At 46.8% G+C, this 27,803-nt stretch overlaps 1 protein-coding gene across 2 annotated transcripts; it reads left to right on the top strand.

Moving 5' to 3' along the window:
* Positions 1 to 3,582: 3,582 nt before the first annotated feature.
* On the top strand, positions 3,583 to 27,798 carry dcst1 (DC-STAMP domain containing 1). 2 transcript variants are annotated; one of them, XM_079693633.1, is made up of 15 exons: positions 3,585 to 3,923; positions 4,247 to 4,375; positions 4,522 to 4,661; positions 5,592 to 5,892; positions 10,805 to 10,948; positions 11,688 to 11,809; positions 18,355 to 18,512; positions 18,910 to 19,009; positions 22,453 to 22,548; positions 23,233 to 23,359; positions 23,464 to 23,580; positions 23,828 to 23,970; positions 26,506 to 26,610; positions 26,770 to 26,857; positions 26,932 to 27,798. In XM_079693633.1, exons 1-15 carry the CDS (start codon positions 3,761 to 3,763, stop codon positions 27,036 to 27,038), a joined length of 2,040 nt encoding a protein of 679 aa, XP_079549759.1. In that variant the 5' UTR covers positions 3,585 to 3,760; the 3' UTR covers positions 27,039 to 27,798. The 2 variants fall into 2 exon arrangements, 1 of the variants encoding a protein (XP_079549759.1); XR_013810301.1 differs by lacking the exon at positions 26,932 to 27,798 and having other exon boundaries at positions 3,583 to 3,923; positions 23,910 to 23,970.
* Positions 27,799 to 27,803: the final 5 nt, after the last annotated feature.

The following is a 27,803-nucleotide window of genomic DNA, read 5'->3' on the forward strand; positions in this document are numbered from 1 at the left end:
CCATCTGACTCCAACTGACTCCAACTGACTCAATCTGACTCCAACTGAGTCCATCTGTCTCCAACTGACTCCATCTGACTCCAACTGACTCCAACTGACTCTATCTGACTCCATCTGACTCCATCTGACTCCAACTGACTCCAACTGACCAACTGACCAACTGACTCCAACTGACTCCAACTGACTCCATCTGACTCCAACTGACTCCAACTGACCAACTGACTCACTCTGACTCCATCTGACTCCATCTGACTCCAACTGACTCCATCTGACTCCAACTGACTCCATCTGACTCCATCTGACTCCAACTGACTCCAACTGACCAACTGACTCACTCTGACTCCATCTGACTCCATCTGACTCCATCTGACTCCAACGGACTCCAACTGACCAACTGACTCACTCTGACTCCATCTGACTCCAACTGACTCCAACTGACTCCAACTGACTCACTCCGACTCCATCTGACTCCAACTGACTCCAACTGACCAACTGACTCCAACTGACTCCAACTGACTCACTCTGACTCCATCTGACTCCAACTGACTCCAACTGACCAACTGACTCACTCTGACTCCATCTGACTCCAACTGACTCCAACTGACTCACTCTGACTCCAACTGACTCCAACTGACTCCATCTGACTCCAACTGACTCCAACTGACTCCAACTGACTCCATCTGACTCCAACTGACTCCAACTGACTCCAACTGACTCCAACTGACTCCAACTGACTCACTCTGACTCCATCTGACTCCAACTGACTCCAACTGACTCCAACTGACTCCAACTGACTCACTCTGACTCCATCTGACTCCAACTGACTCCAACTGACTCACTCTGACTCCATCTGACTCCAACTGACTCCAACTGACTCACTCTGACTCCATCTGACTCCAACTGACTCCAACTGACTCCAACTGAATCCAACTGACCAACTGACTCCAACTGACCAACTGACTCCAACTGACTCCAACTGACTCCAACTGACTCCAACTGACTCCAACTGACTCCAACTGACTCACTCTGACTCCATCTGACTCCAACTGACTCCAACTGACTCCAACTGAATCCAACTGACCAACTGACTCCAACTGACCAACTGACTCCAACTGACTCCAACTGACTCCAACTGAATCCAACTGACCAACTGACTCCAACTGACCAACTGACTCCAACTGACTCCAACTGACCAACTGACTCCAACTGACCAACTGACTCCAACTGACTCCAACTGACCAACTGACTCCAACTGACTCCAACTGACCAACTGACTCCAACTGACCAACTGACTCCAACTGACCAACTGACTCCAACTGACTCCAACTGACTCCAACTGACTCCAACTGACTCCAACTGACTCCAACTGACTCCAACTGACCAACTGACCAACTGACCAGCTGCCCAACTGACCAACTGACCCACCGACCAACCGACCAACCGACCAACCGACCAACTGACCAACTGACCAACTGACCAACTGACCCACCGACCAACCGACCAACCGACCAACTGACCAACCGACCAACTGACCAACTGACCAACTGACCAACTGACCAACCGACCAACTGCCCAACCGACCAACTGACCAACCGACCAACTGACCAACTGATCAACCGACCAACTGAAACACCGACCAACTGACCAACTGACCAACTGACCAACCGACCAACTGACCAACTGACCAACTGACCCACCGACCAACTGACCCACCGACCAACTGACCCACCGACCAACTGACCAACTGACCAACCAACCAACCAACCAGCTGCCCAACTGACCAACTGACCAACTGACCAACTGCCCAGCCGACGGACAGAAACTCACAGACTGAATTACATGTAGTTTTACTTTACGTTTCACTTGATCTGTCAGCAGACAGGAGTTTTCCTGATGGCCGACACTGACCGGCACAGAGATCCTCACAGCAGTAAGTTTCATTTCCTCCATTCCCTGTTTCCTCTAACTCGTCATGTTTTAGAAGCTAACGCCCAGCTACCTCTCAGCTAACACTAGCTGCTCTGTTTCCTGTTTCCTTTAACTCGTCATGTTTTAGAAGCTAACGCCCTGCTGCCTCTCAGCTAACGCTAGCTGCTCTGTTTCCTGTTTCCTTTAACTCGTCATGTTTTAGAAGCTAACGCCCAGCTACCTCTCAGCTAACGCTAGCTGCTCTGTTTCCTGTTTCCTTTAACTCGTCATGTTTTAGAAGCTAACGCCCAGCTACCTCTCAGCTAACACTAGCTGCTCTGTTTCCTGTTTCCTTTAACTCTTCATGTTTTAGAAGTTAACGCCCTGCTGCCTCTCAGCTAACACTAGCTGCTCTGTTTCCTGTTTCCTTTAACTCGTCATGTTTTAGAAGCTAACGCCCTGCTGCCTCTCAGCTAACACTAGCTGCTCTGTTTCCTGTTTCCTTTAACTCGTCATGTTTTAGAAGCTAACGCCCTGCTGCCTCTCAGCTGACTAGCTGCTCTGTTAGCTGAGAGGTAGCTGGGCGTTTGTACCGATAGGGGTCTTGAATTTACTTTATTGTGTTTTATTTTGTATTATCCTACCTTTTAACTGTTGTGTCTCTTGAAGTGTTAAACTATCCTGTTGCTATGCTAAATGTGGGCCAAAAGGATTTGTGATGTTGTTAAAATGTTGAGCATTAATTGAATGCTATTTTCTGCATAACACCCGTATTACACTGTTATTACCTACATTACATACACCTACATTGTTAATGTGTTAATCAGCGGTGGAGCGGCTGAGTCTGAAATTCCTGCCTCCTGTTGTCCATCGTCTCCTCTTCAGCCAATCAGAAGAGTTCCCTTGGGGCCGCCTCCTCCTCAGGGCGCTGTACGGAGCCGTGAGCGGGACAGGTGAGAGGAGAAAAATATATTTTAAATGTTAAATCTATTAAGAGTTGTTGTATTTCTTTCTCTTTTATTAAAGTTGAAAGTATTTTTTATTTACATATTTTTGTTATTTCTAATGCTAAATGTTTTTATGTTCTCCTTGTGTGTCAGTCCTGTTCCTGGGACTCTGTCACAGTCTGCCGCTGACCTTTGACCTGCAGCTGGCAGCAGCAGCTGTATTCATTGGTGAGGAGACATCATCTGTTTATACATAAATGTGTGTGTGCGTGTGTGTGTGCGTGTGTGTGTGTGTGTGTGTGTGTGTGTGTGTGTGTGTGTGTGTGTGTGTGTGTGTGCACTAGGGGTTTCACCAACTAATCGACTAGTCGACTACCTTTACCACTAGTCGGCGCTGTAGGCCCTAGTCGACTAGTCGTGGAAAAAAATGGAGGTAAACGAGGTGCTGCAAAATGCTACAAAACACGTCCGACATTCTTATGTATGGCAGTACTTCAACGAAGATGTAACCAACTCCACAGTGAAGTGTCAGTTGTGTACAGCTGTACTGAAGTACAATACAAATGCATCTGCTATGCGCAACCATCTGAAGATGAGACACCCGCTGCCGACAGCTAGCGCTAGCAGTAATGCTAGCACCAGTGAGCAACGGACCGGCGTCAGCACTGAACAGAGGCAGACGAACAGCAAGAAAACACGGGTCAACAGTGATGCGGATGATGAGCTACGGGATTACTGCCAGCGGACACCGCATATCCCCACAATGGATAATCCACTGGAGTGGTGTGCAGAAAACGTGCACCGCTTCCCCCGCTTTCGAGAAGCTACCTGGCTATTCCAGCCACAAGCACCCCGAGTGAGAGGGGTTTTTCCCTGGGAGGCAACACTGTCACCCGAAAGCGGTCATGCCTCCTTCCCTCACATGTCGATGCGTTGGTGTTCAAACCAAAGATATGGAAAGGTGGACGTTATGGTGGAGGACAGCGAATAAAGTGTTGCGCAATGCGCTGTTGCGCACTGGATTTACGTGGCATTTATGTAAACAAGAGTTTTTTGCTGTCGATTTTGGTGAGTCCAGTGTTTGTTATTTACTCAGCCATGTAACACAAATTAAAATGCAGTGTTTAATGTTACTGTATGAGTTCCAATAGAAAATACAGTTGTAAACCTCTCTTTGTGTGTCTCTATTATGACGTAACGACTAGTCGACTAGTCGACTACTATTTTGAAAAACTAGTCGACTAGTAAATATTGGTAGTTGTGAAACCCTGTGTGTGTGTGTGTGTGCGTGCGCGTGTGTGTGCGCGTGCGTGTGTGCTTCCTTCTCTTCCTCCTGCACATGATAAATGTATATTAGTAATATGTGTGTGTGTTTGTGTTCGTGTGTGTAGGTGTGTGTGCAGCCTGCTGCTCTTGCTCCTCGTCCTGCAGATGTTCCCTCCTCCTCATGTTTCCCAGCATGCTCGGAACCAGAGGAAGAGCGTACCTGATGCTGCTCCTCCTGACGGTGCTGTGCAGAGGTAACGCACGCACGCACGCAAGCACACACACACACACACACACACACACACACACACACACACACACACACACACACACACACACACACACACACACACACACACACACACACACACACAGTTTAATACTAATGATGGTATTTCAGGGCCGCTCTCTAACATCCAGAGTAACGTGGAGGCGGCGGCTCTCTCTCTCAGCTGTAACCTGGATCTGCAGATTCACCACAGCAAGGTCCTGTGGAGAGAGACTCTGACTCCTTATCTCATCATCTCTCAGCAACTCATGGTAAATATTATATTCATATATGTAAGTATATCACAGCAAGGTCCTGTGGGGGCTTATATATGATCGTCTCACAGCTTATGGTAATGCGTTTATTTAGTGGGAATGCTGTTAACAACCAAATCTGAGATCTCACCATATGCCGTTTCCATGGAAACACATCCCTCGCCATAAAACATGATGTCGCAATAACTCCTATGAAAATGTTCAAAAAGTGCTCAAACTTCACATGTGTGCCAACGGTCCAGCCTTGAAGACATCTACGGGACAGTTTTGAGATTTCTTCAAATGCCGTTGCCATGGCAACACAATGCTCGCCATGAAACACGGTTTTCTCATAACTTCAGTGAAAATACTCCAAACGCCCCCAAACTTCACAGGTTTGGTAACGATGCAGCCATCAACGCATCTAAGCGTATTATGGGGTGTCAACAAATGCCGTTGGCATGGCGACAGATAATTCGCCATCAAGTTAGTTCAAAAGTTTGCAGTTCAAATATTCTGCTGCTTTTCCAAGCCTTTTTACTTTTCTCTCAACACATATTCAAGCCCCCAGTGTTCACGTATCATTTCAATATACATTCTTCACTTTCTTCTTACACATTACATTTCAGCATAGCAGTTTAGCGTCAGCATAAAGCATTCCCACTAGCAATTTCTTCAGGAATTGCATTCTCTAGTTTAAATAAACCTGCTATCGCCACTCAGGATATCATGGTGATATTCGTTATAGTTATTTTATACTGATAGACTCACTTTAAGTCCAATCTTCCTCTCCTGCATTAAGTCATCATTTCATTGTCATTAACTTAATTTATTTTACATTTTGATTACTTTGTGTAATTTACTACATGCATGATTATTTTATTTAAAGTGTTATTTAGCGTGCATGCTAATAAAGCTAATTCAAACAAATCCATCACGTGTCGTCAGGACGATAAAGAGGAGTTTCAGTCGGAGGTTCGGAGCGTCAGCAGGACGTTTCAGGAGGTTAGAGACCAGGTCGTCCGTCAGTACGGATACAACGACTTCAGCAGGAAGTACGGCGCAGGAACAGGAAGCAGCACGCAAGACAACAGGAAGTACAGCACAGGAACAGGAAGCAGCATGCAGGACAACAGGAAGTACAAAGCAGGGACAGGAAGCAGCACGCAGGATAACAGGAAGTACAAAGCAGGGACAGGAAGCAGCACACAGGAGCAGTTCAGCTCCCGGACCATGATGCAGTGCGAAAGTGAGTGTTTATTATCTGTGATGGTTCTCTGGTGCCCTCTGGTGGTCAAAGTGTGTTTTGTTAAAGAGCAACTTGCAGGTTTTTTTTTCTACATTTATGCTGAACCTTGCCTGAAAATTACAATTAAAAAAGTGAATGCAGGATTTGATATGCTTTACGAGACATAAGGAATTCAGAGGGAAAGGAGCCGTTTTGAGCTCTGCTCTTAAAAACTGCTCTTTTTTAACATCAAACGTCAAACGCTTCATATTACGTCACATGGGGGAGCAACTTTCTCAGACTCCTTCTCTGCCCAATCCGAGGTAGTAGTTTGTAGTTGGTTTGAGCGGTTGTGATTTAGTGAGCTGGTATATTTTTGTTAATTTTACATTGGATTTCACCATTTGTAATCATGGTGAGCTGGAGTTTGTGCAGGTTGCACAAACTCCAGCCTGTCAGGACATCGAGTCCACAGTTTCCCTAACAGGAAAAGGACCGGAGCTAGCTTTCGTTCCTGGGTGCGTTGTGCATCCACCTCCCTGCAGCACATGCTCTCCACAGCTGAAGCCTATCAAACAAAATGTTTATCAGGAAACCATATTACATCTCTATCCCCCCTTCGCTCCCCTCTCTCTCCCCCCTTCGTTCCTCTCTCTCTCTCTCTCCCCCCCTTCGCTCCTCTCTCCCCCCCCTTCGCTCCCCTCTCTCTCCCCCCTTCGTTCCTCTCTCTCTCTCTCTCTCCCCCCCTTCGCTCCTCTCTCTCTCCCCCTTCGCCCCTGTCTCTCTCCCCTCCGGTACACAGCACCGTAAGACGTAGTGTGGAGTTGCATTAGGTAACGCGAGATACGGCTGATACTTGCGCATTAGTTTCTGTTATGGATCAGTATCAACAGTCCTGCCAGTAACGTTACTATATTATCAATGCTACTTTAGTTATAGCCTGATATATGATAGCTAACTTCACAATGTTTTGATGTGACGTTAGCTAACATTCTGTAGTATTAGCTTTGTTCGTTATTCTCGCGTCCAGGAGAGAAGCTTAGGATAAATGAGACCAATGGAGTCTCTCCAATAAGGTTCAAATGGGTAATTTGATTAAAATGGCGCGGTAATGTTACAAGCAGAATATTGTTCAGTCAGAAAACAGCTGTCTTCTCGGCATCTCGAGAGCGAAGGAAGGGCCGAGAAACACACATCAGCTGTTTAAGTATTCCTCCGATGGCTCCTCCTGGTATGCCGGTTGGCGCTGCCCGGGGCCGGCCCTCCACTCATCTCCAATGTCCGTTGTTGCGCATAACAGAGGATTCAGACATTGGAAATTCAATTCATAACTAAACGCGCCTTTTCTCCTCGTATTCTCTTTCTCATTTTAACGGCTGTAATCAATACTTTAATAATACTGGAAATACATTACTGCAGTTATCATTTACGGTAGTTCCGGATGTTGTCATACCAACTCACGTCTGTAAACAAAACTTATTAAAATAACTGTACCTTCATTTAATATTCAGCAATAGTAATATCTCGATGTCTATCGATGTAGTATTAACCCTCTGGAGTCGGTTGAAAAGTGCGCATAATTTACGTAAATTAATCATATATTTTTGATTATAAGGAGTACAAATATGATTCAGATATCCGCGGAATCGCTGAAAGTGTAGCTTTCCAGCGGGAAACCTGTAACCTGGGTTGCGTTCCGATAATCCAAAGATCAGCTCCTAACGTCTAACCCTATCTCCTATTCCTTGACCTCCTAGTGAAACGTCACGGGGTTAAGGGATAGTGGATAGGAGAATTCAAAAGGTCTGCGCCAGCGGACGTCATTGTCATTGTGCGTCTGCTGCTGTGGGGAAACTATGGAAACTACAGTTTTCTATACAGAGGACTACAACATGGATGTTTAATAAGAAGGAGGGACTCATCTAGAGACTCTGCACCGTGCTCTGATGCTGTTGCTTTATGAACAACAGAGAAACAGATTCTTCATGACCAAAGCTGGAATTGAAAAAAAAAGGAAAGTGAAACTGATGCTCGTCACCCTCTCCCTCCGGTCCACATTAATACAAATGATCCCAATACGTATGATTGATGAAAAGATCTTAAAATCAATACAAATGTATTTATTATAAACGTTAGTCCTTAACATCTATCACTGTGTACATCATTCAAACATCTTTTAAAAGTTGAACAAACCCCACACAGCTCAGTGAAATGTTGACTTTATTTGATCATTTCAGTAAAAACTAACGTTCATATTTCTCTTTTTGATTATAATACTGATGAACGTTCAAAACAAAGCACTTTGGCAACTTACCACATACGTTTTAAAATGCTTAATAAGCACCGTAACTTTCATGATATCATTTCGTTTGTTTCCGTGAACGGCCGACTGTTGTGTGACGTCAAATGCTGCGGCTGCAATGCATTGTGGGGCAGCATTTTCTCCTCTCCTTTCGGTGAGGGAGGTCCAGTGGTTCCTAAGCTAAAGGAGGTTATAAAGGAAGTTTAAAACCTCCTTTCCTTTCATCTAGAGAATTGGAACGGCACTTATCATGGCTGCCACTGAGGGACTTCCGGGTCATTTCACTCGGTTAGGAAGGTTCCTAAACTGAATGGACTATTGGAACGCAACCCTGGGCACAGCAGCTAATATGGCCGCTCAAAGCAGCTTGACCTTACACCGTGTGGGAGTGGTGGATCTACTGTGGCTCCAGAGGCTTCACCAGAGCCATCAACACCAAGGACCAGCAGACCAGCATCACTACAGCTGCCTCCACCTCCATCTGCGGCTGCCACCAGGTGGAGATACACCTCAGCACAAAGGCTCCACCACAGCCATCACCTTCAACCCAGCCAGCAAGGAGGTCTCGTGGAGGTCTCGTATAGCGCTTGTACCCCCCACCTACACAGCGGCCCATGCACCATCACCCCCACCTACACAGCAGCCCATGCACCATCACCCCCACCTACACAGCAGCCCATGCACCATCACCCCCACCTACACAGCAGCCCATGCACCATCACCCCCACCTACACAGCAGCCCATGCACCATCACCCCCACCTACACAGCAGCCCATGCACCATCACCCCCACCTACACAGCAGCCCATGCACCATCACCCCCACCTACACAGCAGCCAGACCCACTGTTTTGGAAGACAGACAAAGACCTTGACAGTGTCTTGACATTTATAATGAAGAGTTGGTTGAAAGTTCTGATGTTCAATATTGTAAATAGTGAGATTTTCCAGTTTCTTATATTTATATAAATAGTTGGTTGAAAAAAACATATTTATAATAAATTGTTGGTTGGATGAAAAGTTTGAATGCTCAATTTGTATTTGTACACATCACATGAACCTTGGTATGTAATACAGAGGCGAACCGTGTCTCACAACTGGACCTTCTGTAGACACCCCCCCCCCCCCCCCCTCGTCTTGAAAAGGGTACTCACAACAATTCCGCAACAACTTCATCTTCACCTGTTGCACTTGTTATTTCAATGTTAAAAACAATAAAGCGGCATTAATTGCTTCGTCTCATTCATCTAGATCCTCTGTCTCGAGCCAGTTAACTAGCGGGCCTTCTAGAGCACCCTGGAACCGAGGGGAAACTCTGAAAGAACACGCCCATTGGCTACAAATCAATATCTGATTGGTTGATCAAACTGTCAGTCCAAACGTACGCTCTCATTCAGTGCAACGGCCAGGGCATTCGATCAAGGACGTAGAATACCTTGGGTTAGGGTATTCTACCCAGAGACCCAGAACAAGATCTGATTGGTTGCTTTCTTTTCGAACACAAAACCACTGAATGCGTAGTGCACGGTCCGAGAAGGACAAACAAATCAACGTAACACTGTGATATTACAGATCAACAACACAGATACCATTCTCATTTATTCATCTTATTACATTTTATTTATATAATTAAATCGATTTTTTGTTTGTTTTATCTGAGTGTTCCAGGGTATTCTCTGACTACCTTGAAGGCCCTGACGGTTCGCCACTGATGTAATATGAAGTCAGTCCTAACGTATCTCAGTCCCTGCTTTGGTGAGAGTAGAGTGATAAACACCTGTTTTACTCAAAATTCGAATTAATTTATTTTCATTTTAGACATGAATTACACATTTATATACAGTGTAATTCAAATATTTCACTTCTTTTGTGATCCTAAGACTTTGGTAACCAAATCTAAAACACCAAAACAATTCGATCACATGAGTACATTTGTGTTTTTACAAGAGTTTTGACGATTTTCCGAAAATCGAATGTCAAATTTTAAACTTTTGAGCTACTTATCTCATCACACAGTGCTCTCAGGTGAGTAATTTGCATATATAGCAATACCAGAGGTTGTCCTGAACATTTTGATATTTCACACATGGGGTGCCATGTTAGAAGAAATACATTTAAAAGGTGATTTAAGAAAACATCTAAAAATCAAGAAAGTACCCTTAGACTCCAGAGGAAGTCAGTAGACAATACTCCGTGTACATTTTAACTTCACATTCACAGCTCTAAGAAAAGGAATATTAGCCACATGCTAAATGCTAACCGGAGATGAAGGATTTTCAGAATAAAAGCTTGACATCAGAGATTGTGATTGTGGGGAGGCTTTTTTTATGCGGAAGTAAAAATGTCTTACAAAAACGACGCCAGATGTCACTTTAGTGTATATTTATGAATATGTTTTGGAAAATCTAGTTTATATATAATTTCCTACACATTTCTTCACTGGGGACTCTAACCTGCAAGCTGCTCTTTAAATCATATGCTCATCAGCCACACGGTAGAAATGACAAGGACATTCTTCTGGCCTGAGCTCCTAAAGGAGCAATGCAGCATATAGAAACTCCACCCTAACACCTCCTCCAACACCTCCTTAAAACCTCCTCTAATATCTGTTTGTGTGTGTGTGTGTGTGTCAGATGTGGTGGAAGGTGGGGTGCAGCGCTGCTCTGATTGGTTCAGCCTCAGGTGGGCGGAGTGTATGGAGGTGGTCTCTGTCCCCGTCATCAACCACCTGCTCTGCGTCTTCATGAAGCTTCACTTCCTGTGTGACGTGTTCAGAGGTCTGTATACTACAGACAGAGATGTAGAGTCAGGATGTTTGTTTACCTGCTTCATGCCCTGACCCCTCTATGACCCCTGTATGACCCCTCTATGACCACTCTATGACCCCTGTATGACCCTGTATGACCACTCTATGACCCCTGTATGACCCCTCTATGACCCCTCTATGACCCCTGTATGACCCCATGTATGACCCCTGTATGACTCCTCTATGACCCATCAATGACCCCTCTATGACCCCTGTATGACCCCCTGTGTGACCCCTGTATGACCCCTGTATGACTCCTCTATGACCCATCAATGACCCCTGTATGACCCCTGTATGACCACTCTATGACCCCTGTATGACCCTTGTATGACCACTCTATGACCCCTGTATGACCCCTCTATGACCCCTCTATGACCCCTGTATGACCCCATGTATGACCCCTGTATGACTCCTCTATGACCCATCAATGACCCCTCTATGACCCCTGTATGACCCCCTGTGTGACCCCTGTATGACTCCTCTATGACCCATCAATGACCCTTCTACGACCCCTGTATAACCCCTGTATGACCCCTCTATGACCCCCTGTGTGACCCCTGCATGACCCCTGTATGACTCCTCTATGACCCATCAATGACCCCTGTGTGACCCCTGTATGACCCCATGTATGACCCCTGTATGACTCCTCTATGACCCATCAATGACCCCTCTATGACCCCTGTATGACCCCTCTATGACCCCACCCCCAGTGATGACCCCGTGGTGCAGGGATCAGGTCCCGGTGGAGGGAAACTTCGGTCAGCTGTTCGACCGCCTCAACCATTCAGTGGACCTCCTGAGCCGAGAGTTCAGCGCCCAGCTGGTCTTGCAGGTGACCTCCTCTTACTCCACCCTAACACCTCCTAGCACCTCCTCTTACTCCACCCTAACACCTCCTAGCACCTCCTCTAACTACAGCCTAACACCTCCTAGCACCTCCTCTAACTCCACCCTAACACCTCCTAGCACCTCCTCTAACTCCATCCTAACACCTCCTCTAACTCCATCCTAACACCTCCTCTAACTCCATCCTAACACCTCCTCTAACTCCACCCTAACACCTCCTAGCACCTCCTCTTACTCCACCCTAACACCTCCTAGCACCTCCTCTAACTACAGCCTAACACCTCCTAGCACCTCCTCTTACTCCACCCTAACACCTCCTAGCACCTCCTCTTACTCCACCCTAACACCTCCTAGCACCTCCTCTAACTACAGCCTAACACCTCCTAGCACCTCCTCTAACTCCACCCTAACACCTCCTAGCACCTCCTCTAACTCCATCCTAACACCTCCCAGCACCTCCTCTAACTCCATCCTAACACCTCCCAGCACCTCCTCTAACTCCACCCTAACACCTCCTAGCACCTCCTCTTACTCCACCCTAACACCTCCTAGCACCTCCTCTAACTATAGCCTAACACCTCCTAGCACCTCCTCTAACTCCACCCTAACACCTCCTAGCACCTCCTCTAACTACAGCCTAACACCTCCTGGCACCTCCTCTAACTCCACCCTAACACCTCCTCTAACTCCACCCTAACACCTCCTGGCACCTCCTCTAACTCCACCCTAATACCTCCTAGCACCTCCTCTAACTCCACACCAACACCTCCTCTAACTCAACCCTAACACCTCCTAGCACCTCCTCTAACTACACCCTAACACCTCCTCTAACTCCACCCTAACACCTCCTAACACCTCCTCTAACTACACCCTAACACCTCCTCTAACTCCACCCTAACACCTCCTAACACCTCCTCTAACTCCACCCTAACACCTCCTGGCACCTCCTCTAACTACACCCTAACACCTCCTAGCACCTCCTCTAACTACACCCTAACACCTCCTGGCACCTCCTCTAACTCCACCCTAACACCTCCTAGCACCTCCTCTAACTCCACCCTATCACCTCCTAGCACCTCCTCTAACTCCACCCTAACACAACCTAGCACCTCCTCTAACTACAGCCTAACACCTCCCGGCACCTCCTCTAACTCCACCCTAACACCTCCCAGCACCTCCTCTAACTCCATCCTAACACCTCCTAGCACCTCCTCTAACTCCACACCAACACCTCCTCTAACTACACCCTAACACCTCCTCTAACTCGACCCTAACACCTCGTAGCACCTCCTCTAACTCCATCATAACACCTCCTAGCACCTCCTCTAACTCCACCCTAACACCTCCTAGCACCTCCTCTAACTCCACACCAACACCTCCTCTAACTCCACCCTAACACCTCCTAGCACCTCCTCTAACTACACCCTAACACCTCCTAGCACCTCCTCTAACTACACCCTAACACCTCCTCTAACTCCATCCTAACAAGATGAATCTCATGCTGTTTGTCTACATAAAGCTGCATTAGCCTCCTTTAGCTTAGCGGTGGTGAGGTGAAGTCATGTGACCGTGCTGTAGTTCCTTTATAGCCCAACATTAGCCTCCTTTAGCTTAGCGGTGGTGACGTGAAGTCATGTGACCGTGCTGTAGTTCCTTTATAGCCCAACATTAGCCTCCTTTAGCTTAGCGGTGGTGACGTGAAGTCATGTGACCGTGCTGTAGTTTCTTTATAGCCCAACATTAGCCTCCTTTAGCTTAGCGGTGGTAACGTGAAGTCATGTGACGTGCTGTAGTTCCTTTATAGCCCAACATTAGCCTCCTTTAGCTTAGCGATGGTGACGTGAAGTCATGTGACCGTGCTGTAGTTCCTTTATAGCCCAACATTAGCCTCCTTTAGCTTAGCGATGGTGACGTGAAGTCATGTGACCGTGCTGTAGTTCCTTTATAGCCCAACATTAGCCTCCTTTAGCTTAGCGGTGGTGACGTGAAGTCATGTGACCGTGCTGTAGTTTCTTTATAGCCCAACATTAGCCTCCTTTAGCTTAGCGGTGGTAACGTGAAGTCATGTGACGTGCTGTAGTTCCTTTATAGCCCAACATTAGCCTCCTTTAGCTTAGCGGTGGTGACGTGAAGTCATGTGACCGTGCTGTAGTTCCTCTATAGCCCAACATTAGCCTCCTTTAGCTTAGCGGTGGTGACGTGAAGTCATGTGACCGTGCTGTAGTTCCTTTATAGCCCAACATTAGCCTCCTTTAGCTTAGCGGTGGTGACGTGAAGTCATGTGACCGTGCTGTAGTTCCTCTATAGCCAAACATTAGCCTTCTTTAGCTTAGCGGTGGTGATGTGAGGTCATGTGACCGTGCTGTAGTTCCTTCATAGCCCAACATTAGCCTCCTTTAGCTTAGCGGTGGTGACGTGAGGTCATGTGACCGTGCTGTAGTTCCTTTATAGCCCAACATTAGCCTCCTTTAGCTTAGCGGTGGTGACGTGAAGTCATGTGACCGTGCTGTAGTTCCTTTATAGCCCAACATTAGCCTCCTTTAGCTTAGCGGTGGTGACGTGAAGTCATGTGACCGTGCTGTAGTTCCTTTATAGCCCAACATTAGCCTCCTTTAGCTTAGCGGTGGTGACGTGAAGTCATGTGACCGTGCTGTAGTTCCTTTATAGCCCAACATTAGCCTCCTTTAGCTTAGCGGTGGTGACGTGAGGTCATGTGACCGTGCTGTAGTTCCTTTATAGCCCAACATTAGCCTCCTTTAGCTTAGCGGTGGTGAAGTCATGTGACCGTGCTGTAGTTCCTTTATAGCCCAACATTAGCCACCTTTAGCTTAGCGGTGGTGACGTGAAGTCATGTGACCGTGCTGTAGTTCCTTTATAGCCTAACATTAGCCTCCTTTAGCTTAGCGGTGGTGAGGTGAAGTCATGTGACCGAGCTGTAGTTCCTTTATAGCCCAACATTAGCCTCCTTTAGCTTAGCGGTGGTGATGTGAAGTCATGTGACCGTGCTGTAGTTCCTTTATAGCCCAACATTAGCCTCCTTTAGCTTAGCGGTGGTGACGTGAAGTCATGTGACCGTGCTGTAGTTCCTTTATAGCCCAACATTAGCCTCCTTTAGCTTAGCGGTGGTGACGTGAAGTCATGTGACCGTGCTGTAGTTCCTTTATAGCCCAACATTAGCCTCCTTTAGCTTAGCGGAGATGACGTGAGGTCATGTGACCGTGCTGTAGTTCCTTTATAGCCCAACATTAGCCTCCTTTAGCTTAGCGGTGGTGACGTGAAGTCATGTGACCGTGCTGTAGTTCCTTTATAGCCTAACATTAGCCTCCTTTAGCTTAGCGGTGATGACGTGAGGTCATGTGACCGTGCTGTAGTTCCTTTATAGCCCAACATTAGCCTCCTTTAGCTTAGCGGTGGTGACGTGAAGTCATGTGACCGTGCTGTAGTTCCTTTATAGCCTAACATTAGCCTCCTTTAGCTTAGCGGTGGTGAGGTGAAGTCATGTGATCGTGCTGTAGTTCCTTTATAGCCTAACATTAGCCTCCCTTAGCTTAGCGGTGGTGAGGTGAAGTCATGTGACCGTGCTGTAGTTCCTTTATAGCCTAACATTAGCCTCCTTTAGCTTAGCGGTGGTGAGGTGAAGTCATGTGACCGAGCTGTAGTTCCTTTATAGCCCAACATTAGCCTCCTTTAGCTTAGCGGCGGTGACGTGAAGTCATGTGACCGTGCTGTAGTTCCTTTATAGCCTAACATTAGCCTCCTTTAGCTTAGCGGTGGTGAGGTGAAGTCATGTGACCGAGCTGTAGTTCCTTTATAGTCCAACATTAGCCTCCTTTAGCTTAGCGGTGGTGATGTGAAGTCATGTGACTGTGCTGTAGTTCCTTTATAGCCCAACATTAGCCTCCTTTAGCTTAGCGGTGGTGACGTGAAGTCATGTGACCGTGCTGTAGTTCCTTTATAGCCCAACATTAGCCTCCTTTAGCTTAGCGGTGGTGATGTGAAGTCATGTGACTGTGCTGTAGTTCCTTTATAGCCCAACATTAGCCTCCTTTAGCTTAGCGGTGGTGATGTGAAGTCATGTGACCGTGCTGTAGTTCCTTTATAGCCCAACATTAGCCTCCTTTAGCTTAGCGGTTGAGACGTGAAGTCATGTGACTGTGCTGCTAATTAAACGTGTAACAATACATTACATCACATTTAGCTGAGGCTTTTATCCAAAGCGACTTACAATAAGTGCATTCGACCAAGAAGATACAACCTTGAAGAAAACAGAATCATATAAGTACATCAGGTTTCATAGAGCCAAACATTTCAAGTGCTACTCAACTGGCTTTAGATAAGCCAGCCCTTTATTAGTATATAAGTGCTTTGTTAGTAATTCTATCTCTGGAAGTGGAGTCCAAAGAGATGAGTTTTCAGTCTGAAGAAGATGTGTAAGCTTTCTGCTGTCCTGATTTCAATGGGGAGCTCATCCCACCATTTTGGAGCCAGGATAGCAAACCCACGTGTTTCTGCTGATGGGAACTTGGGTCCCCCTCGCAGTGCGGGGGCAGCGAGCTGTTTGGCTGATGCAGAGCGGAGTGCACGTGCTGGGGTGTACGGTTTAACCATGTCCTGGATGTAGGAAGGGCCAGATCCATTCACAGCATGGTACGCAAGTACCAGAGTCTTGAAATGGATTCTAGCAGTTACTGGAAGCCAGTGAAGGGAGCGGAGGAGCGGCGTGGTGTGGGAGAATTTGGGAAGGTTGAAGACCAGACGAGCCGCTGCATTCTGGATGAGCTGCAGAGGTCGGATGGCACATGCAGGTAGACCAGCCAGGAGGGAGTTGCAGTAGTCTAGGCGTGAGATGACGAGAGTCTGGACCAGAACCTGCGTCTCTTTCTGGGTCAGCTGGGGACGTGTCCTCCTGATGTTGTAAAGAGTGTATCTGCAGCAGCGGGTTGTAGCAGAGATGTTTGCAGTGAAGGACAGTTTGTTATCTAGGGTCACACCCAGATTCCTTGCAGTCTGAGTCGGGGAAACAACAGAGGGGCCGATGTTGATTGTTAGGTCAAGAGTGGGACAATCTTTTCCCGGAAGGAAAAGCAGTTCAGTCTTGTCAAGGTTGAGCTTGAGGTGGTGAGCAGACATCCACTGAGAGATGTCTGCTCGACAAGCAGAGATGCGTGCGACGACCTGGGTCTCTGAGCGGGGAAAGGACAGAATGAGTTGGGTGTCTTCAGCGTAGCAGTGGTATGAAAAACCATGTGGGCTAATGACTGATCCGAGCGAGTTTGTGTACAAGGAGAAGAGGAGGGGACCAAGAACAGAGCCCTGAGGGACCCCTGTAGTTAATTGACAAGGGTCGGACTCGGACCCTCTCCAAGTTACCCTGTAGGTCTTTGAGGTATGAGGTGAGGAGGGAAAGTGCAGAGCCTGAAACTCCAAGTTCTTGGAGAGTGTGAAGGAGGATCTGATGGTTCACCGTGTCGAATGCAACAGACAGGTCCAGAAGGATGATGACAGAGGAGAGGGAGGCTGCTTTAGCCGTGTGCAGTTCCTCAGAGACAGCAAGGAGAGCAGTTTCTGTTGAGTGACCTGCCTTGAAACCAGACTGGTGCGGATCCAGAAGGTTGTTCTGATGGAGGTAACAGGAGAGTTGTTTAAAGACAGTTCAAGTGTTCTAGACAGGAACGGGAGGAGAGAGACGGGCCTGTAGTTTCTAACATCAGACGGGTTGAGAGTGGGTTTCTTTAGGAGAGGGTTTACTCTTGCCTCCTTGAGACTGTTTGGAAAGTGACCAGAAGTTAGAGAAGTGATGATGAAAGGAGAAACGGTAGAATATCAGGAGCGATAGTCTGAAGGAGGTTTGAGGGGATAGGGTCCAGAGGACAGGTGGTAGGACGGGCAGAGGTAACGAAGGTAAGACCCTCACTTGGAGAGAGAGGGGAGAAGGAGGTCAGTGTGTGGGTGAAGGGAGGGTCTGGTGACCCAGAGGTGAAGGAGGTCAGTGTGGTGTCTGGTGACCCAGAGGTGAAGGAGGTCAGTGTGTGTGGGGGGGGGGGTCTGGTGACCCAGCGGTGAGTAAAGGTGAGTCAGAAAAAGAAGAGCGAAGATCATCAACCTCTTTTCAAAGTGGTTAACAAAGTCGCTTGACAGAAGTAAGGGGGAAGGGGCTTTGGGGGGGTCCAAGAGGGAGGAGGGGGCTTTGGGGGGGTCCAAGAGGGAGGAGGGGGGAGGGGCTTTGGGGGGGTCCAAGAGGGAGGAGGGGGCTTTGGGGGGGTCCAAGAGGGAGGAGGGGGAGGGGCTTTGGGGGGGTCCAAGAGGGAGGAGAAGATGGAACTAGTGTTTGGGGTTGGAACAGGGAGATTGGGTCCTGATTGAAAGAAGGTGCTTCTTGCCTGAGAGGTGGGAGCAGAGAGAGAGCCGTGTCAGAATCAGAAACGTTGGTTTGACACACAGATTATTTTGTGACATAAGGAGACGCGGACCAGGAGACGCTGCCTTCAGGGACTACTTCTATAAATGTACATGTGGTTGAATGTCCTGCAGGAGGTGCAGCAGCAGGAGGTTTTGGGAGGAGTTCTGATGGAGGAGGAGTTCACGGAGGCTGTCAGAGGATCCTTCAGGAAGCTGAGGAGAAACGTGGAGCAGCTGCAGAGCATCCTGAAGCTCCTCCTCTCCTTCACCTTCATCTCCTTCTTCACTCAGTGAGACCTCCTCCTCCTCCTCCTCTCCTTCACCTTCATCTCCATCTTCACTCAGTGAGACCTCCTCCTCCTCCTCCTCTCCTTCTCCTTCATCTCCATCTTCACTCAGTGAGACCTCCTCCTCCTCTCCTTCACCTTCATCTCCATCTTCAATCAGTGAGACCTCCTCCTCCTCTTCTCCTTCACCTTCATCTCCATCTTCACTCAGTGAGACCTCCTCCTCCTCTTCTCCTCCTCCTCTTCTCCTTCACCTCCTCATTTTCCTACTCCTCCTCTTCAGAATCTGAATACATATATCTGTCCCACAGAGGGGACATGTACATTTACTTCCTCCCCCTCCTCCTCTCTCTCTCTCCTCTCTCTCCCCCCCCCCCCCCCCCCCCCCTCCCCTCCTCAGGGCGTTTGGTTACCTGCTTCAGTACAGGAGAGACGTTCGATTTGACAACCTGTACGTCACCACCTACTTCAGACTGCTGGACGCCCGCAGGAGGAGAGCGGTACCGAACCTTTCATTTAGAGGCCCTGTTCTTCTTCTGTGGTTCTGGAGCTGGTAGTGCACGTAACTGGTGTGACGAGGCTCAACTCTCTGAACCTTTCATTTAGAGGCCCTGTTCTTCTTCTGTGGTTCTGGAGCTGGTAGTGCATCTAACTGGTGTGACGAGGCTCAACTCTCTGAACCTTTCATTTAGAGGCCCTGTTCTTCTTCTGTGGTTCTGGAGCTGGTAGAGTAACTGGTGTGACGAGGCTCAACTCTCTGAACCTTTCATTTAGAGGCCCTGTTCTTCTTCTGTGGTTCTGGAGCTGGTAGTGCATGTAACTGAGGCTCAACTCTCTGCTCCTTCCAGAGGACGTTCCTGTTGGTTTATTCCTGCGTTTTATTTTAAGCATGTCACTTTTTAGATTTAGATTAGATTGTACTTGATAGCTTTGTTCGTTATTCTCGCGTCCAGGAGAGAAGCTTTAAAAGTAAGGAGACCAATGGAGTCTCTGAGAAGGTTCAAATGGGTACTTTAATTGAAATGGTGCGGTAATGTTACAAGCAGAAGATGGTTCAGAGAGAGGGAAGAGAAAAGCTCCCTCTCGCAGTGTCGGCCGAGCAGAAGAGCCTCCACAAGGCTCCGTCCCCTGACTATATATCTCATTAGGCTCCTCCTCTTCAATGGCGGCTGTGGCGTAATCTTCCGCCCTCCTTTCACCAATGTTCGATATCGCACATAACAGAGGATTTTGTTGGAGATTTGGAGGATGTTTAAAACCAACCTCGTCTCCGCGTGTCGTTTGGTAAACTGGGTAAATTCGTAAAAAGGAAGGGATTAAGAAACACCAGAATGCAAGTTAAACAATAATCTTGTTTTAATGATACAAGGTAACAATACAAATACAAAGGAAGTACTTCCTGCTCTTTCTCCTGTCTCACTCTCTGGTCAGTCTGAAGAAAAAGAGATCGAACCAAGGGAAAACACAGGCTTGCATACTAAAACACAGGAGGAGGTGTGTGCGTGCTTTCCCCCAGAGCTCATCTTATTGGGAGAGACCCACACATGGCCTGTCGCACCCAATCAGTGCGACACAGCAGAAGAAACCCGGAAACAAAAAGTCTCTTTCAGTTTGACGAAAACCAGATACCTTTTGGTGTCTGGTACGAACCTGCTCTAAACAACAAGTTTCCTTATCTTATTCCACATCTTGCAGCCAGCACACACACATCCCCTTTATGGCCCTTGGTCCCTGAGTCCATCTCCCCCCCTCAGGTTACCACACACAAGTTAAAAGTATGTTTTAAGATATAGTTGTTATAGTTGGCTAAATATACGTAATACATGTAAATCACTTTCATATCAATAATAACGAGGAACACATTACCTATGCTCTTAAGCAGTATTAGAGATGCTTTTCAAATAGTCAAACTTCACACAGGCCCAATATAGAGAACACACTCATTTGTCCTACACCCCTTCCATTTGTTTGAGCTATTGTTCACATCTTTACTTCAAATAAAAGGTTTCACATTGTATATTTCCAGCTTCCTTTACACATACTGTTATTATTAATACAAAGTAATTAACCACACACGTCTATTGAAAACAAGTAGATTTCCCTGATCATTGACATGCTGAAATCTTAAGAAGAATGTCCCCTCCCCCAGCTCTCTCGTCCCTGTCATAAAAGCTGTTTCCATTTCCTATAGAGTAATAAAACATGTTTAAGCTAATTTCTCCACAATGTTTGTAGCCATTTAGTACCCGCACATGAAAGAATAAGAACAGAGGTATAGTTGAACAGTAATCACGCAGCACATATATTTACTGCAATGAAAACACACACATTTGCCCTAAGCATGTGTAACGCACCCTCTTCTTTTATGAGGGGAACATTCCAGAGTCTTGGAGCTATCCCCAAATTAGGATGTCCCCTGCTTGCATCCCTCTCTGAACACAAAGACTTCACCTCAATATATTGGGGAGGGAAAATATACTTTGTCCCTTCAAATTTAACACACATGAATATATATAAGGTGACATTAAAATGAATATACCAGATTTAACTTTCCTGCCATACCACGTTACTTTAATACTTCAAATAATTCAAAGAATCCTTCAAGGCAGACATTGTACATTCAATACATAACTAAACACGCCTTTTCTCCTCCTTATCTATTTCATGACTTTTCATTTAATACTTTTTTAACGCTGTAATTCAATACTTTAAAAACACTGGAAATACTTTACACATGCTACCCACGTCTGTAAACAAACCGTATTCAAATAAACTGTACCTTCATTTAATATTCAGCATGGTAGTATCTCTACGTCTATAGTTGTAGTGTTAAAATCAGTAGGTTTCGGTGTGCATCACTCCATGTCATTTCACTACTAAATTCACCTCTTGAGGAAATGTTATATTAGCCACATGCTACATGCTAACCGGAGATGAAGGATTTTCAGAATAAAAGCTGAACAACTGGTTGTGCACAAGAATTTCTGTTTTTTCAGTATAAAACAGCATTTCAACTGACGGCATGTTTAAACTAAATTATGCCGTCTAAACATTGATTTTAATTTCTAACAAACTGCATTATGGGCTGTAGTCCTTGGTAGTGTGTGTGTGTGTGTGTGTGTGTTTGTGTGTGTGTGTTTGTGTGTGTGTGTGTGTGTGTGTGTGTGTGTGTGTGTGTGTGTGTGTGTGTGTGTGTGTGTGTGTGTGTGTGTGTGTGTGTGTGTGTGTGTGTGTGTGTGTGTGTGTGTGTGTGTGTGTGTGTGTGTGTGTGGATGTGTGTAGATGTAGATGTGTGTGTAGATGTTTAGATGTGTGTGTGTGTAGATGTAGATGTGTAGATGTGTGTGTATGTGTAGATGTGTGTGTAGATGTGTGTGTAGATGTGTAGATGTGTGTGTATGTGTAGATGTGTGTGTAGATGTGTGTGTAGAAGTGTGTGTATGTGTAGATGTGTGTGTAGATGTAGATGTGTGTGTAGATGTGTGTGTAGATGTGTGTGTGTAGATGTGTGTGTGTAGATGTGTGTGATCTAGATGTGTGTGTAGATGTGTAGATGTGTGTGTAGATGTAGATGTGTGTGTAGATGTGTAGATGTGTGTGTAGATGTAGATGTGTGTGTAGATGTGTGTAGATGTAGATGTGTGTGTAGATGTGTGTAGATGTAGATGTGTGTGTAGATGTGTGTAGATGTAGATGTGTGTGTGTAGATGTAGATGTGTGTGTGTGTAGATGTGTGTGTAGATGTGTGTGTGTAGATGTAGATGTGTGTAGATGTGTGTGTAGATGTGTGTGTGTAGATGTAGATGTGTGTAGATGTAGATGTGTGTGTAGATGTGTGTGTGTGTAGATGTGTGTGTGTAGATGTAGATGTGTGTGTGTGTAGATGTGTGTGTAGATGTGTGTGTAGAAGTGTGTGTAGATGTGTAGATGTGTGTTCCTCCAGGGGAAGCGCTGCGTGCTACCTTTAATGAGACCAGAGAAGAAGAAGCTGATAGAGCCCTGCAGTCTGAGCATCCACCAGCAGGAGCTGCAGCACCTGGTAACTTTACATTATTATTATTAATACCAGTGATTACCGTATCGACCCGAGAAAGAAATCTGAAAAAGAGGGTTGTTATATTCGGTGTCTAGACTTTTTGATGTAATTACACAGTCACACCAACAGATGGCGCCAAACGAGTATTCCCCCAGAGACAGAGTGTTAAAGTGACAACAGGAGAGAGAGAGATGGAGAGACACAGAGACCAACTCCAACACAGTGGATCAAAAGATGAAACAAGAGAGGAGAAGTTCCGATGCTAATTTAAAGATAATGGTGATCAACGAAGCATCAAACAACTGTCGAGCAGAAAGAAATATGGAGTTACTGAGAGTAGCGTGGAAGATGGAGAGCCCAAAAACACCGCCTTCAAAATGTAAACAGTCAGAGGAAAGCATTCTGCAGAAAGGCAATTACTGTCTTTAAAAACAACATTTGGTTTTCAGAAAGGTCTTATATACGGGTCGATACGGTATGTTCTTTATATGGAATGGTTGTATGATGTGTGTGTGTGTGTGTGTGTGTGTGTGTGTGTGTGTGTGTGTGTGTGTGTGTGTGTGTGTGTGTGTGTGTGTGTGTGTGTGTGTGTGTGTGTGTGTGTGTGTGTGTGTGTGTGTGTGTGTGTGTGTGTGTGTGTGTGTGTGTGTGTGTGTGTGTGTGTGTGTGTGTGTGTGTGTGTGTCAGTCCTCAGGTGTGTGTCAGCTGTTCTCCCTCTCTCTCCTCTCGCTCGTCCTGCTCACCGTCGACTTCTCTCTGTTCCACGTGATGAACATCGTCAGCACACACACCGTCAGCAGCTTCAACCTGACCAGTAAAACACACACACACACACACACACACACACACACACACACACACACACAGACACATACACATACACGCTGAGGGTTTCTGGGTAATGTAGTCTCCCTGCAGGTGGGCACAAGGTGGACGTCAGAGTGGGTGGAGCCTCCATGATGGCTCGACTCCTCAGGAACACAGTGTCGGCTTTTAACAGATCCAGCAGCGTCAACATCCACACACACAACAGAGGTCAGAGGTCACACATACACACACACACACACACACACACACACACACACACACACACACACACACACACACACACACACACACACACACACACACACACAAACTCATAATGGAAGATAGAGAGGAAATGTGTGTTAAATAAAACTGAACCAGCAGAGGGCGACACAGTCAACACAAACAATTATCCTTTTGTTTATTCCTGCTTTAACTGCACTATAATATCTATATATCTCTCCCCCCCCCCCAGTGTGTGTGTTCCCCCCCTCCCCCCTCCCTGCAGGTGTTTATGTGAGTTGTGTGTTTTGTGTCCTGATGGTGGCGCTGTGCAGCTTCCTACAGGTCTACACACACCGCCTCCACCGAGCCATCTCAGCATACTACTACCCACAGGTACACACACACACACACACACACACACACACACACACACACACACACACACACACACACACACACACACACACACACACACACCATGTTTACATTACTTCAGGGGACATTACATTGACTTACATGCATTTCCTGGAGACCTAACCTTTACCCTAACCAACACATGCCTAACCCTAACCAAGTCTTCACCCTATAATGAATGATTCCCCTTATGGGGACCTGCATTTTGTCCCCATAAGGGAAGCCAGTCCCCACACGTGGCTGTGTAAACAGATTGAGGTCCCCACAAGGATGGTAATGCTAGGTTACACACACACACACACAGTAGTGTTTATAATCTTAAGGAGGTCCATGGAGCAGCCTGGGTTCCTGCTCCCTGGACCCTCTCACTTCAAACCACACAGATTAAAGTATTTAAGAGAGAATCGAACACACAGTTAAACGAGAGAGAATAAACACATTAAAATAACTCGGACGTGACTACGACGGGAGAAGCCGCTAACCAAGATTTAATGAGCGAATTAATCCAAAAATAATGAGACAGATGAATTACCCCTGACAGAAGTGTGTGTACTGTGAAACTGCAGGATTAACACACACACACACCCTCTGTTTAAACCCTGAGCTGCAGTAATCTGGTTACAGTAAGAGCATTACCTCACAAAGACCCCGCACAGGGAAATATTTAAGTTGCAGAGTTTAGCAGGACTCGTTGTGTGTAAATTCGGACGAGGTGTTCTCGTATTGAACATTAAACAGTTTATATTTTGGTTTCATGACGTATGGAGTCCGGTCTCTACAGAGGGAGGTCTCTTTGTATCGCTCCATCAATCAGAAATACTGCCATTAAACACATGTTCTCAGGGTGTAGTCTGGTGATCTGAGAAGTGACCAACATGTTTGGTCTCTAAGATGTGTGGGAGAGAAACTGACCCACTAACGAGCTAAATGTGAGCGTCAAGAGAAGAACACGTGCACGTATTACAAAAGGAAGTTGATTAGATTTGGACATTTTACAGACGATACATTTGAATACTCGGAGGAAAAATATCAAATAATTCAGCAGAAAGAAATCAATGAACATTTTAGAGATTATTTTAGATATTTCATTAAAAATGCTTTAAAGGTCCCACGGCCATTTCCACTGAGCATAGCTCCATTGGTGAGGTCTGCTAGAATACATTCACATTGTTCAATGTTCCAAACTCTCATTGGTTTCTCATACAGCCTGTCCTACACGCCTTGTTGGAGCTCCTGCCCCCCCCCCCCCCCCCCCCCATGAGCCCACTGTGCTCTGATTGGTCAGCTCGCCCACTCTGTTCTGAGGAATCCACCACCGTTACAGCTGGTCATCAGTGATTATGTTTTACAATGGCGTTTGTTAGCAACCAGGAAATGACACCAGTAAGGACAAACAGATGAGAATGCTGCGTGGGGTCTGGGTGCCGTGTTGGGGGGACGTTGGGGGGCTCGCTGCTCCGCCCTTTGAGGCTCGAGGAGCGGACAGTGTGAGCTGGCTCACAGACACCCGCAGCCCAGAGTCACAGCCTCGCCGCGTCCCGCCGTCTCAGGGAGGAGCAATTGGCGGAGCTGCAGCTGAGAAAAGATTGAGTGTGTGGCCGTTTCTCAATCTCCAGGAAACTGGCTTCCAAGCCAATATTTCAAGGATGCTACGTCATCGAGTGCCGCCGAAGGACTGTTCCAATCTCCAGCATACTTGGAATTCCACCGAGGCCGCGTCCTTGGTTTGGGGGTAATTTTGAGACTGCACATGTGTAGACTTCGCGTCCTTCAAATCCCCACAATGCTTTGCCCACGGACCAATTTCCCCAAATCTGTGGAGGAAAATGTAAGGCGGGGCCTCTCATATGACGCATACCTGCACACTTGATCGCCTGTTCCACTCTTCGTTTTCCGAATGCCAGGAAGGATTCTTGCCTAGCTTCTGAAGGAAGTGACTCGGAAGACATGTGCTACCAAGCAAGCATCCTCGACATTGAGAAACGGCCTGTGTGTGTTTGAGGAAGTAACGTAACGGCTCCACGGATTGGTCATTTGTGCATGGGCACGTCACAGAACCCAGGAAGAAAACAATTGAAACTGAGAAATGTCCAACGAGGCGTTCAGGGGCAGACGGGTCTTCTCTGTGTTAGAGTGTTACTTCTACAGGGTGTACTTTGAGGGTTTGTGACTGCAGACCGTTCTGATGCAGAAAAAGCTATAACACAAGGGGACGGCTAATAACCGGAAAAGCATGACATGGGACCTTTAAGTTTTTATGAAAAAAGTTGTAAAATGTAAACAATATTTTAACATTTAATAGAAAAGGTTGTAATTTCAAGATTTAAAAAAAAAGATTTTATAGAAAAAATGTGTAATATTAAAACATAATTTGAACATTTAATATAAAACCGTATTTTAAATATGCTAATTGCTAAATGTGCACTTCACACAGACAGACAGCTGCTCACATGTTTCTGATGGTTTTATAATCTCTTTGAAATGTGATGAAATAAAGCCTGTTCTGTGCGTCAGAGGGAGAAGAGGCGTGTCCTGTTTCTCTACAACCTGACGCTCCAGAGACGGATTTCCTCCCCGGACAGTGAACGCATCACCAGCTGGGCAGAGAGGGGCAGGAGGGTGAGAAGATGATATTCTGTATTCACTTATTTCATTATTTCATTCATGATTTATTGATTTACTTATTGATGTATTAACTTGTGTATTTATATGAGCTGATTGTTCCAGTCCACGTCAGCTCTGATGTAGTTTCTGACGCTGTCACTTCCTGTGCTGCAGGTGTGTCAGAGTCTCTGCAGGTGTGGGTGGTCCCTCCAGCAGGTAGACGACCCCCCTCCTCGCAGACAGGAAGCTCCCTCCAGCCACCCCCCCCCTCGCAGACAGGAAGCTCCCTCCAGCCACCCCCCCCCCTCGCAGACAGGAAGCTCCCTCCAGCCACCACCCCCCCCCCCTCGCAGACAGGAAGCTCCCTCCAGCAGGTCGACGACCCCCCCCCGCAGACAGGAAGCTCCACCTGCACTTTAGAGAAGAAGAAGAAGAAGAGATGACGCTTTGAAAGAGAATAAACAGCAGCTGAGTGTCTGATCTTTGTTGATGCTTCGCCTCCGCCTGAGCAGCTGCTGACTCCCATTGTGCACGTGCATGTGAGTCCTCGTGCACGTGCATGTGAGTCCTCGTGCATGTGAGTCCTCGTGTACCAGCATGTGACTCCTCTTGCACGTGCATGTGAGTCCTCGTGTATCAGCATGTGACTCCTCGTGCACGTGCATGTGAATCCTCGTGCACTTGTATTTGAGTCCTCGTGTAGCAGCATGTGAGTCCTCGTGCACCAGCACGAGTCCTCGTGCACTTGCATGTGAGTCCTCGTGCACCAGCATGTGAGTCCTCGTGCACTTGCATGTGAGTCCTCGTGCACCAGCATGTGAGTCCTCGTGCACTTGCATGTGAGTCCTCGTGCACCAGCATGTGAGTCCTCGTGCACTTGCATGTGAGTCCTCGTGCACTTGCATGTGAGTCCTCGTGCACCAGCATGTGAGTCCTCGTGCACCAGCATGTGAGTCCTCGTGCTCCAGCATGTGAGTCCTCGTGCTCCAGCATGTGAGTCCTCGTGCACCAGCATGTGAGTCCTCGTGCTCCAGCATGTGAATCCTCGTGCACGTGCATGTGAGTCCTCGTGAAGGACGAGGGACTCATCTAGAGACTCTGCACCGTGCTCTGATGCTGTTGCTTTATGCTTTATGAACAACAGAGAAACATATTCTTCATGACCAAAGCTGGAATTGAAATAAGAAAGGAAAGTGAAACTTCTGCTC

This window comes from Notothenia rossii, assembly GCF_949606895.1.
Source record: "Notothenia rossii genome assembly, chromosome: 7".
Classification (NCBI taxonomy): domain Eukaryota; kingdom Metazoa; phylum Chordata; class Actinopteri; order Perciformes; family Nototheniidae; genus Notothenia; species Notothenia rossii.

Excerpts from the sequence above, each read along its gene's own strand:
- dcst1 (XM_079693633.1), top strand. The coding sequence starts at position 3,761 with ATGCCTCCTTCCCTCACATGTCGATGCGTTGGTGTTCAAACCAAAGAT. Across the intron at positions 4,376-4,521 it reads CCTGACGGTGCTGTGCAGAG|GGCCGCTCTCTAACATCCAG; the intron begins GTAACGCACGCA and ends ATGGTATTTCAG. Across the intron at positions 19,010-22,452 it reads ACGCCCGCAGGAGGAGAGCG|GGGAAGCGCTGCGTGCTACC; the intron begins GTACCGAACCTT and ends GTGTTCCTCCAG.